The sequence below is a fragment of the Poecilia formosa genome, unplaced genomic scaffold, assembly GCF_000485575.1.
Source record: "Poecilia formosa unplaced genomic scaffold, Poecilia_formosa-5.1.2 Scaffold2250, whole genome shotgun sequence".
In the NCBI taxonomy this organism is placed as follows: domain Eukaryota; kingdom Metazoa; phylum Chordata; class Actinopteri; order Cyprinodontiformes; family Poeciliidae; genus Poecilia; species Poecilia formosa.
Window position 1 is genome coordinate 1 of NW_006802189.1, and position 12,380 is coordinate 12,380.

Consider the following 12,380-nt stretch of genomic DNA (forward strand, 5'->3'; position numbering starts at 1 on the left):
AGCGAAAAGTGAAAGAATTAATGTTCTGGTTAGGGGCATACCAATCACAGTTTTCTGGCCAATTACAGATCTTTAAAAAGTCTGACTTGCCAATTCCGATAGTGTATGCCCATTTTTTTTTTTGTCTGAAATGTGATCTAAATATAGCAAGAAAGTTGCTGAGTTGGCAACAGTGAGCTGACTACTATTAACTGCAAATGTGCAGACATGACCTGGTGGGCTGGTCTATCAGTCAAACCTCTCTCATGGCAGAGCAAGAGAGGACAGTATTTGATTTTTAGACCTTTGTATAAGATTAGCTTCACATGTATCGGCTAATAATTGATTTCACAAAATTAAGGAAATTCTTAATTTTGATGAAGTCAAAATTTTTAAGCTGATATCATCTTTAGGTTGAACCTTCATTACAAATATTTTTATATTTTCTATACACTGATGTTTTCATATACCAACAAGTGAATTGGAAGACAAAGGATGACTTTGTGCAGATAGTGTGAGCTGATCCATGGGTCTCTTGGAAAGGAGCGTGATAGCCCAATACCTTTGTCAGTGTGGGCACACACACACAAGAGCGCACACAGTCTCAAAGTTGAGCCTCTCAGCTGTCAGCTCAACCACATGTGGCAGTTGAGGCGCTCAGCAATCTCAGTGACAGGCACAAGATGTCCCTGACCGCCAGGGGCGTGCACGCTGACGCGCACACACGCCCGACGTAAAACGTAGCTGAGGCAGATGCGCTGAGCTGCGAATCATGCCTTGTGGACGAATAAATGTTTGTGGAAATGAACAGGTTGCTGTGGAGGACAAGGCCAAAGCCAGCTGAGTGATCTCTTGACATTTTAACTAATCCCTTCTAGCTTGTGGTTTCTTGCACATTTGTGATATTTGCTAGCAGCCAGAATTGGCTTTTTCACATATGCAACCTGTCATGTTGGATTGAACGGTGACATGGTAGAGACCGGGAATGTGATGGCTCTGATGCTGAAGTGGACTGTGATTACATTTAGATGACACCGCTGGCTTGAGGCTAGCACCCTTTCTGTGGCTTGAGAAGTGGATTCTTTAACTGCTCTGATGTCTCACATGTTGGCAAAGTTCTCACCACCAAGCCAGGAGTGTTTCTAAACCTTTGTATGTTACAGTCTGGCTTCCTCTGACAGCCTTTGCTACTGTTTTGAATCTGCTAGCAAACATTAGCTTCCATTGTCTACTGGTTTACAGCGTCTTAGCTGAGGTGTCATCAGTTGTGATAAAACTTTGGACTGACTTTTTGGATTTCCTGTGATTGCTTATTTGTTTATAGCATCTTTGGCAAGCCACAGTGGTGTTGCGTGATGCGTGTGAGGGGACAGGGTGTACCTGCCGCGGCCCCGTGTTTTGTGGCTCTGGGCGAACACACGGTACCTGTCAAAAGCAGTTAGAGCTGTGCTCAGCAGCCTGCCCTGCATGGCATCTCGTCAGACGCCAGCTGAACTTTTCACTTGTCAATTCTGAAAGGTTAGCGCCAAAATCAGCAGCGACAGATGCAAATGGATGGATGCTTTCTTGGCATTTTTGTGCAGGGATGCTTGATGTTGCCTGGCCCATCTTGCCTGCCTCCTCCCACCTCTGTTTTGCTCTCTATTTTCCTTTTAGAAAACAGCTGTTGGGGAGGCCAGGTAGTACCTCACAATTTCAGACCTTATATGACCACCTACTGCTCCGTCTCATCTTGCATGTTAATCATTTTGGATAAAACCTTGTTTGCAAACTTCACTGTGTTTAATGTGACTTTATATATAACAGTTTGTTAGAATCATGACCTGAGGAAATGTAACCCATCAGGCTATGATTTTATCTCACTAGTTCATTTCCTTTCTATATTCTTCTGTTAGGCTATATTCATAAATGGCATGGAAACAATTTCAGTTTTTATGCTGACGATAATCTGCTATATTTATCCTAACTCCTAAATTAAAAACAAATACAAAACAGAAATCCTTGTCTTCAAACTAATCACGGAACCTTGGTGATCCAGGACAAGCTCTGCTATTGTCAAATAGATCAAGTCTCCTTGCAGATAAAAACCCAAATGAGCAAACTCCTTCTTTAAAGAGGTTGTAATTCTGTTTGCTCCCTGCAGATCACTTTGCTCTCACACTGTAAGGTTTATGAGTTCCTCGAGTTTCTGAAAAAATCTAAAGCTGAACTTCCATTTATCAGTCTACTCTTCTTGTGTAACCAGATCCTGGTTTTGTCTGTGAGGCAGACACATTACTTTTAAAACTGCACTTAAAATTTTCCATTTTAATAAGATGATAAAACCCAGAGAAACAACCATTTCTAGAGATTAGGCTGAGATTACGCTGTTTGGAGGCCAGAATAGTTTGAGCATTTTCCTTCATATTTTCCCTCTTCTTGATGTTAACATTCACAATTATGTTTACTAACTTTATGCAATAAAGAGATTGTTACCAGCCCCATCAGTGTCTCTATGTCTATCTATGTCCTGTCTTTTAAACCGTTATCTTGTCAAACAATGCTCCCTCACCACTGTCATATTGTTTCTACTCAAGACAAAGGACTGCATCCAAGTAAAGATTTAATGCAATCTGTCACTTTAAAACATACCTCAGAGACCAGTATTTATTAACATTTTATGATGAATCTGACTGGAACTGTATTTGAAGCAGGTCAAACTGGATTCTGTTGATGAATTTACTATGAATGACTAATTTCTAGTGTCCTTACTAAAATTGAATTGGAACTGTAATATTGATTAATTTCATAATTTATTCAACAATTATAGTGTACATGCACAATTTCATCGTGAAAGTTTTTATTCTTTTAGCATATTTAATAATTTTTGTGTCCAGTAAATTACAGATTGTCCAAATAATTACAAGAAAATGAAGGTGAAGTACAGATTTATTAGATGCCTGGTGCAATGCTTGAAGCTGCAGCGTGCAACTTTTATAAACAATATGTTTTTTATACATTTGTTAAAACCATCAGCATGTACGCGAGAGTATCTGACAGTACTAAGACTTTCCTCCTGGGTCTGATTGGTTTGCGACAGGAAGCGTTGTATTTCTGCACATGGCAGTAGGACCACAGGGAGAAAGGAGAGGAGTTTATTTTTTTCACAGAAAAAACTGTCAGGATACAATGACAGATTTAAGAGACATGTAAAAAGCATATTGTTTATAAAAGTTAATGGTGCAGCTTAAATATACAAATGTAAAGTGTTCTCTCTAGAATAGTAAAAAACAAACATCATGTAACAAATGTGCTGTATGTGATTTTTAGGTGGAACTAAAGATGAAATACAATGACCAGCATTGCAAGTCCAGAGGTCTCCTTCCAGGCCATCGCTGGTATGAGATCCAGGCCTACAGAGCCCTAAACCAGGCACTGGGGAGGTAAATGCCTCACTCTGTCCTAAAGATGCTATTTGAACTTCCTTCTGTAATGACATATTTCTATGTTATTTTACAGATGCATCCGGCACAGAAATGACTGGGGTGCCCTGATTCTGGTGGATGACCGATACAAGAATAATCCTAATAAATACATTGCAGGTTTTGAATGTTTCTGATTAACTCAATTTATTTAGTTTCGCATAGCCTTTCAGTTTGAGCACTAGATGGCAATATTTATCCACTGAGCGACTCTTTGAGATGGTTACCTCTGCTGTTTGTCTGTTTGTGCAATGCTAGGTTTGTCTAAATGGGTCCGCCAGCTTGTCCAGCATCACAACACCTTCAGCAATGCTATGCAGTCTCTGGAAGCTTTCACTAAGGTGCAGCAGAATGTGGAGGTGGCCCCTGTGAACAGCCTGGCATTCAGCGTTTCTGATTTGTCTGAAAATAGTCCCTTGTTTGTGTCGGCTCAGAGTTTTAGTGGAGAACCAGAACCTCGGAGAACCAGTTCATTTGACAAACCCTCTTATTCCCAGCAGAACACAATCACACAGCTGAAAACTGAACACCATAACACAGCAGGTGAGGAAACATAACATTTTTCTTTAATGAGGCATTTACACACCCAACATTTGTACCAGGATTACTGCTGTGTTTTTCTATCTTGTATCTTTGAAGTTCCATCATGTCTGATATGACTAAAGTAAGATTTCTTGGCCACTTTTACATAACAAATATAAATAAAGGAACAAATTAACTGAATAACTATCAAGGTATGAAAAGACATTAATGTATGAAAGGAAAGCAATATAAGGATCGGAGAAGAGGATACACAGATTCAATATCAAGATGTGCTGGAGGATTTGTGATGAGATTCACACATTGGTTCATGTTGGGATGTTTAGAGCTGTAAAATAATTTTAGAATACTTAAGGTACCAAATATAATTTCCAATTTTTCCAAATTCATACTGGAAAAATTGTATTATGAATTTTTTATACTACATATATACCTATATGATCTCCAGTTTTTTCCACACGCTACGGTTTCAGAACAACTTAAAAAAGACCATGTAATTCATACTCTAATGGTTCAGCCTTATCATATTTCTATCTTTATCAGTTTGAGTAAGAGCATACTCCAAACTCCCAGCAACTCTTTAAACAGGTCCAGAATGCTGATCCTGTTTACCACATTAACCTTGTATTGACACTACAGGTTGGCGTGTACAATATTTAAAGTTTAAAGCGGTATATTTGGACAGTACTGTTTGTTTAATTTAGCTAAAAAAAATTTATTCATTCTGGGAACTCAGACTGAAGCAAACTGGTTGGAGCAGGAGCTTCTTTTTTCTTTTGAAACTTTATTGACCTGGTGGTGGAGACATTTTGTCGTTTTGTTCCAGCTCCTATTTTTAAGATGCACTACTATTTTACAAAAACAAACCACACAGATGAATTGTGCTTTTTCTTTGTTTAAATTTTCTTCTGTGTCTTCTGTTAGATCTGTTGTTAGATCGTCGCCCATTGTACACTCTCACCCCCCAACACACACAATTTAGAATTTAAATTTAACTTTAAAGAAATGCTTTGGAATTTAAGAAAGCAGTTTTCAGTCAGTCAGTCAGTCAGTCAATCCATAGTGAAAAAAGGTAAAAAAAACAAACAAAATAAGAGGAAAATAAATATGACATATTCACTGAGTCACAAATAAATGACGCCAATGATTCCACAATCTTGAAGAAAATCTCGGATTTACTAAAATTGCAATTATATTATTACAGATAATCTACACATGCATTTATACATAAGATTCCTGAGCACAACTACACATGTGGGAACAGCATTATGTACAAACATATGCTAGCACTACTCCATCTAGGCTAGCGGTTCTCAACGGGCGGTACCACCCCCCCGGGGGTCGTTCAGAGGACGGCAGGGGGCGCTGGCGGAATTTTTTACAAAAGGGGGGCACTGGGATTCCTTTGGGGGGCATTTGGTCGAAGATAAACTTTACACATTAAATGCACAACAATACCAGTTTAGACTTTGAGCAACTTGGTAAAACTGTATCTCGTAACATTAAAACATGCTTGGCTGCAACTGTATCGATGGCAGCTCTCCTTCTATTCAGTATTTGTAGCTTCTTGGCGCAGCTCCGCTCCTGCTACTGGTAGCTTCACCGCATCAGTTCAACGTTACACCGGCTGATGACGTTGCTGTGATTCACTTTGTCTGGTATTTTTGTACATATTTTTTTGGCAGTTCTGTTGTCATGTCAAAGCAGCAACTTATATTAAAAAGTGTTTTATTTCCGTTTGAAGGCTGCACGCTTCCATGGAAGGACAACAGAAAATCGCTCTTATAAACATGTAATTACTAAAATCATGATACCCTCACTTTGTATCCCTCTGAAAAATGAACCCATTTAAATAAAGAAATCCCTCCATGGGTGATACCACGATAGAGGGCGTTAATTTTATAACGTTAACACCGGTGCTGTAAGTGGTCCGGTATGAAACGGGTGTGATAGAACGGAACCACAGCACTTTTAAATTTCAATAATCAGAATACCGAAAAATGTTTCAGTTGTTTTAAAAGGTTTATGTCAGTCTGCCTTTTCCCCATCTATACGTTTCCCGAACGCTGTGCACCATAGGGGGTTAAAAAACAATAAACGACACACACATTGCGCAACACTCTGAAAGAGGAGAAGCGGAATATAAAACGGAGCGACGAACGAAATGTGAATCATGTCATAAAAACAGAGAATCCGACGCTGAACAGGGAAAAATCAACACATGATGTGAAACACATGACGATTAGGCGGCGCAGCAGGTGATGAGTGAAGATCACTGGTGGTTAGCGTGCCATGTGGGTGAAATTTTATGGATGATACTCTGATGTCCCATTCTCCTGAAGGCAGCACAGAGCTGCACCATCAGAAACCGACAGAAACACTGAAGAGAAGAAGAGCTTTGATTAATGTAGTTACAGTTCTATTCATGTTTTAATGTTGCAGAGCTCAGTCTTTTTGCAAATAGTTCAAAGTTTAAACTGGCATGTTGTTTATCTTTTATCTGGTCATTTTGTGGAATATTTAACAACTAGAAAATGGCACAGAACAAGAATATTTTTCCACTCTGATTGGCTGCTGTTAGGCCTACCGATTTCATGTTGAATGTCCATTCATTGCATTTTTCGTAGACACCTGTGAAAATAATTTCTGTTCTCATGGCTTTTTTGTTCTCTGGGAAATTATTTTTGATGATAAATACAGAAACAAGCATAAAAATCAAAAGATCTACTGATAGTAACTTTAATAATAAAATAATAGTCAGTGCAAAGTACCCTTCAAATTCTTTGGTGGGGGGCTGTAAGGACCTGGATAAAGGCTAGGGGGGCGCTGGCCCAAAAAAGGTTGAGAAACACTGGTCTAGGCACTTTGAGTAGTAGTCTCATGCCATCATTGTATGCCACATAAAGTTTCTGAAGGCTACTTTTTTTTGTATCTTCGCCACAGATGGGCTGTGTAAAGTGAAGTACAAAATGTCGTGATCCGTAGTTTTCTGTGTTTATTTTTGAGTTTTTTCTGTGTTTATTGTTATCCTGTTCCCTGTGAGTCTCTCTCTGCGTCTTCCCCGTTGATTGATCCCAGCTGTGTCTCATTCCCTGATTACCCTCCCAGTTTATTTAGTCCCACCTGTTGTCTTTGTCTCTTGTCGGATCATTATCGTATGTCTGTTGTTGTGTGTCGGCTCTCCAGTGGAACTGAGAAGTCCTGGTCTGCCTAGCTCTAGTTTCAGTCTTCAGTTCGTCAGTAGCTACCGGTAACTAGCTGTGTGCTATGTTCTCTGCCGTGCCGCCTGCATCGGACTGAGTGAGCGTTATCATTAAATTCATCATTTCCTTTACAACCTGGGTCTCTGCGTCAATCCTCACCACCATCAACAACCACTCCTTATGAGACAAAAAGCTTTAGAAAGAACTATCTTCACAGAGGATGAACACATACCAAACTTTCTGATCAGAATATTAGCTTGTGCATACATCATATGATACTGCCTATGGATGTCACGACCATTAGACAGGTCATCAGTTATGTAATGTCCCAAATATTTAATTTCATTTAATATATTGAGGACAATACCAGATAAAGAGAAGTCAGGGATTTTCAGATGTGTATCTGCCCTACTTTAACAATCATAACATGGCTTTTCTTAGCGTTATATTTGATGTCAAAGTCATAACCATATTGGGAACAGACCCTTAGTAATTGTTGAAGGCCAGCACTATATGGGCATAAGATTACCAAATCATCTGCATACATTATGTGATTGATTATGCGGTCACCAACTACACAGCCTGTTTTACAACAATTCAGGCGCTTTGATAGTTCATCCATGTAGATGTTGAAAAGGTAAGGGGACAATATACTTCCCTGCCTTACTCCGTTACCAACATTAAATGAATCAGACATTGTTACCCCATTTGACATACATCGATTGATGACCATACCAGTAGACAAGAATTCTAATTAGATATTTGGGTACACCTCTGCTTTCTAACTTGCAGAACAGTTTTTGGTGATTCACACGATCAAATGCTTTAGAGGCATCAATAAAACACATAAATACTGTAGTGTTGTGCAAATTATACAAGTCTAAAATCTCCTTTAGCGCAAAAATACACGTCTTTGCCATGTTTGGGTTTAAAACCGAATTGATTATCAGAGGTCAAGACAAACTCTTCCAGCCTATTTAATAGGACTCTTTCTAAAACTTTTGACAAACTACTAGCTAAAGCTATGGGTTGGTAATTCTCCAGAGAGCTAATCTTACCCGCTTTGTCTTTAATAATGGGTACCAGTAATACAGATGACATTGAATTAGGTAACAGACCATGTACTAGACAGCCAGTGAAACACATAGAAAGTAATGTACAGAGTTTCTTGCATTTTTCAGATGCTCAGTGGAAATGTTATCCATCCCACAGGCCTTGTTGTCTTTCATTGTCATAATTGCATGATATATATTTTTTGTGGGGATTATTGTGAATGCCTCTCATGACAAAAGTGTAACTTTTGACACAATTAAACAGCGCACTGTTAGTTATGATTTTTTGTTTCTTAGAATTTAGCTCATAGAGAGCCGACCACAGGTTGCACAGCAGCAGTTGCCTTGTAGGGTTGTAGGAGTCAAATAACAGTCAGGTCCTTCCTACATTCTCTATGTAATGTGCTTGCACAGGTTCTCTCTGTGTACTACTATTGTCCCTCACGGTCCAAAAATATTCATGTTGGATTAACTGGTGTCATTATTTTGGTCCTTAGATGTGAGTGTGTATGAACATGGTCGTTTGTCCTGTGTGTCTCTGTGTTGCCCTGTGATGGACTGGTGACCTACACCTCCAGCTCCCTCAGATTTGGGGGGTAGCATGGGCTAGGTTGAGTGGCTAGCCTGATTACTGTAAGGTCTTTTGCATGCCAGAGTGGTGCTGCAGCAAGCTGATGAGGAGATGTTGGACTGTTCCAGCTGTCATTGTTACCCAATGACAGCTGGAGATCAGGTATAGATGAATGCATGTTGCTGTTCTCTAGGATCTGTTTGGTCTTTGTTAAACAGGAAAGCACTTATGGTATTTCTCACTTTGTCAACACAACAGCTGGCCCAAGATGTGCCTGTTTGAAAATGAAAAAGTATGCACAATCAAGACTGATTGCAATACCTTAAAAACAGCAAATGTTTGCTAACTTCAGTTTGATGCTCTGTAATCATTTTTGTTTTTCATTATCTTTATTTCAAGGAATAAAAACAAATGGATTCTATTTCTATTCAGTCTGATACTGAATAGAAATATCAAACTGATACTTTCATACTCAGTAAAAGACTGAAACACCTACGTGCCTATGTTTTATAAGTTTTATTTGACAGAAAATAAATAAAGGACACTTTTACTGTTTTGGGTATTTTTGTTCTAGTTGGACCAATGTAACTACTGAATGTTTTGTACAGAAACAGCAATTATTCAATTTCAACCATTTTTACACTCAGGATATGTGTAGGGATGACATCAGCAGCAGAAAATGCGTCGAGGTGGTGTGTTTGCACATTGCCTTGGTGAGCACCTATTGTCTTTGGGTTCATGTGGAGGTTAAGCAGTTTGACTATTTCAGTGTGGTGAATGAAATGGTAGAAAGGCAGCAGCCCACCTCCTTCAACCCCTCCGGCTCCCTCAGAATTGGGGTGGGGAGGTATGGTAGAGGGTGTGGGGAGTAACATAGGGTAGGTAGAGTCGCTCCCCTCATTACTGTAAGGTCTTTTGCGTGCCTGAGTGGCGCTGTAGCGAGCTGATGAGCAGATGTTGGACTGTTGCTTTTAATTAATTCCCATTGACCTTTGTTTGGGTTACATTGAGCGTATGCCCACATTGGATCTTTATCTCCCAGGCATGACACTCCGTCTAGTTAAAAAGTAAAACAAGTGGTCTGTTAACTAATTTGAAATTGTTTTTTGTTTGCACAGACCCGCTGAAGGGACTGCAAAGTGCTCCTGCTAAGCAACTCTCAGCCCAGCATTTGTATCACATTTTCACTATCAGCCCTACAAACACCAACCTAAAGATGCCCATCTTTAAAGCGAAACCAGCAAACTGCTCCGTCCGGCCTGGGGCCCTGCAGATTTCTTCTCCACCAGTGAATCTAGAAATATTGCACACTAAACAAACGGATGGAAACTGTCTCAGTGAAAACACTGAGGCTCCGGGGGTCTCCACAATAACCACTCCTCCTGGCTTTAAAAGTGAATCACCAGTACCAGCAAAGTCTTCAGATGATGATGAGGACAAGAGTGTTTTCTATACTCCGGAACTTTTTGAGGATGAAGGAAACCTGCCGAAAGAGAACCATGTGTCCTCTCCCAGAATTGATCCTGATACAGAGAGATCAGCCACTCCATCCCAGGAGTTAGCCTCTGTGTTTGGTGAACAGAGTGTTGCTTCAGTCAGTAAGCAAAGCACAAAGCTATCACAGGGCCAGAAAGAGGACACAGAGGCACTGCAGCAAAGTGAGAAAACAGAGGAGGATGAGAGCCAGAACAGACAGAGAGGAAGTAGACTTCACAGGCTGTCCAGGTCCAGACAGAGAGTTTCCCTCAGTCAGGCAGGTAACCACCAGTCTGGACACACAGAGTAGCACACACACTACATCCTTACAGAGAAGGAAGGTTTCCACCAAATATTAGCAAAGGACTCAAACCATGCAATTAAATTGTATGCGTTATATTGTGTCTTTGCTTCTCGATTCTTAATCATGTTTGATCTTAAATTGTTTATATTCCCTTAATGTTGTTAAGCATGTTGCAGTTGCCTCAGGCAATTTATACTCTGACACTGCACACAGCCGTCTCTTGCCAGCTGCTCATGTGTTGTGATGGCTCTTGTTAAGGCCCGTTCGCAGCTCAAATAAACAAAACCAACCAACATTATCAAGATTGCTGCATAAACTGAACATTTCTTTGGGTAAATCTTTAAAATACACAAACAGGAATTTGTGTATTTTCTGCAGGAGTAAATAAGTATGTAGTTCAATTTAATGATGTGTCTGTAGGTAATGAATGAACACAGCAGAAGCTCTATTATGCCCGATTGAACCCTGAATGGAGGACCATCTTACTCTAAGTAGTTTTAGGTTACTCACTGTGTGTTTGGTAGGGATTTGTTTTACTGTTGGAGAATATACTGATAAATAGCAAGTTAAGCTAAAGTAGAATTTTACTATTTCGTTTAATTGTTTTTTTTTCTGTTTCTTCTTCTAAATTCTTCAAAGTGTTATGGGTAGAAAATCAATAGTATAAATAAACCCACCCTACGCTACATGAATGATAACACCGCTTTCATTAAATAAAACAGATATAATCAGTAAAAGTTGTTTAGATGTCATCACTAAATGATACCCTGCTTTGAGTTATTTTCATTGGTTGTAATTGGGGTTCTTAGAGTAGCACTGATGTTAGAAGATATACATTTATGTATTTTCTCCCAATTATACTCTTATTAGAGTTGTTACTGATTCCTTTACTTTCTGTGATAACAATAATTATAATTTAAGTGCAAACTGTTTGAATGAATACAGATTTAATGTCTAATGTCTGGCTGTGTAAAAGAACAAGAATGAAATATAACCAAACAATCTGGGGTCTTTACTATTTTAAACAACTATCTCTTAAGTTACTACCCATTAAAACATTTCCTAACAGAATATTGCAAAAGGGGATTTTTTTTAGATTTTTGAAGTATGGATGTTTTGAGATGTTATGAGTTGACAGTATTTTACCTGCAATAAATAAAAGCTAGTTTAATGATCTCAGCTTTGCACTGTCTGTTTGAGGTAACAGCTCATCAGAACTGTCAGTAGTGAGATATCCAGAAGTCTTGACTCCAGTCTGCAGTGCTTCACTACCTGAGCCTACACCTGGCATCACATCAGGACATCCCTGGGCTTTACCGGTTTATTTTGTGTTTTTTTTTAAATAACACACATCTGTGATGTTGCATGCAGTCTTTTAATCAGCACTTTAAGCGCCATATCTGAGTGTTTCAGCATGAAGAGTGTATGTCATTAAATCAGGTCGATGTGAAATGTAGGTTCATCAAACAGCCTGAGTGGAAGGAAGACTGAACATGAACATAAAAGATGATTACCCTGATTTGATCCTTCTCATTACACAAAAAATCTTCACCAATGTGGGATTTGCGCAGAGGAGACAAGTGTTCCATTAAAGCCTTTCTTTTCCCATCAGCTGCCTAACCAAGACCCTTGTCGGTGTAATCGTGCATGACCTCTCGTTAACATAATGAAAACTCAGAGCGTAGAGAGATCTGCGAATGTGTGTTAAAAGCTCTTAATGGGCAGCCCATGTTACTCAAAGTCTCAGTTGTGGTTTGCAATTAAAATGTTTTTCCATTAACATATTTCAGACTT

General features: G+C 39.3%; 1 protein-coding gene across 1 annotated transcript; it reads left to right on the top strand.

Moving 5' to 3' along the window:
• Nucleotides 1–727: 727 nt before the first annotated feature.
• LOC103133099 (Fanconi anemia group J protein homolog) lies at nt 728–11,760 on the top strand. The gene is made up of 6 exons (XM_007544862.2): nt 728–1,400; nt 1,563–1,658; nt 3,289–3,401; nt 3,478–3,560; nt 3,699–3,983; nt 9,925–11,760. Exons 1-6 carry the CDS (start codon nt 1,335–1,337, stop codon nt 10,590–10,592), a joined length of 1,311 nt encoding a protein of 436 aa, XP_007544924.2. The 5' UTR covers nt 728–1,334; the 3' UTR covers nt 10,593–11,760.
• Nucleotides 11,761–12,380: the final 620 nt, after the last annotated feature.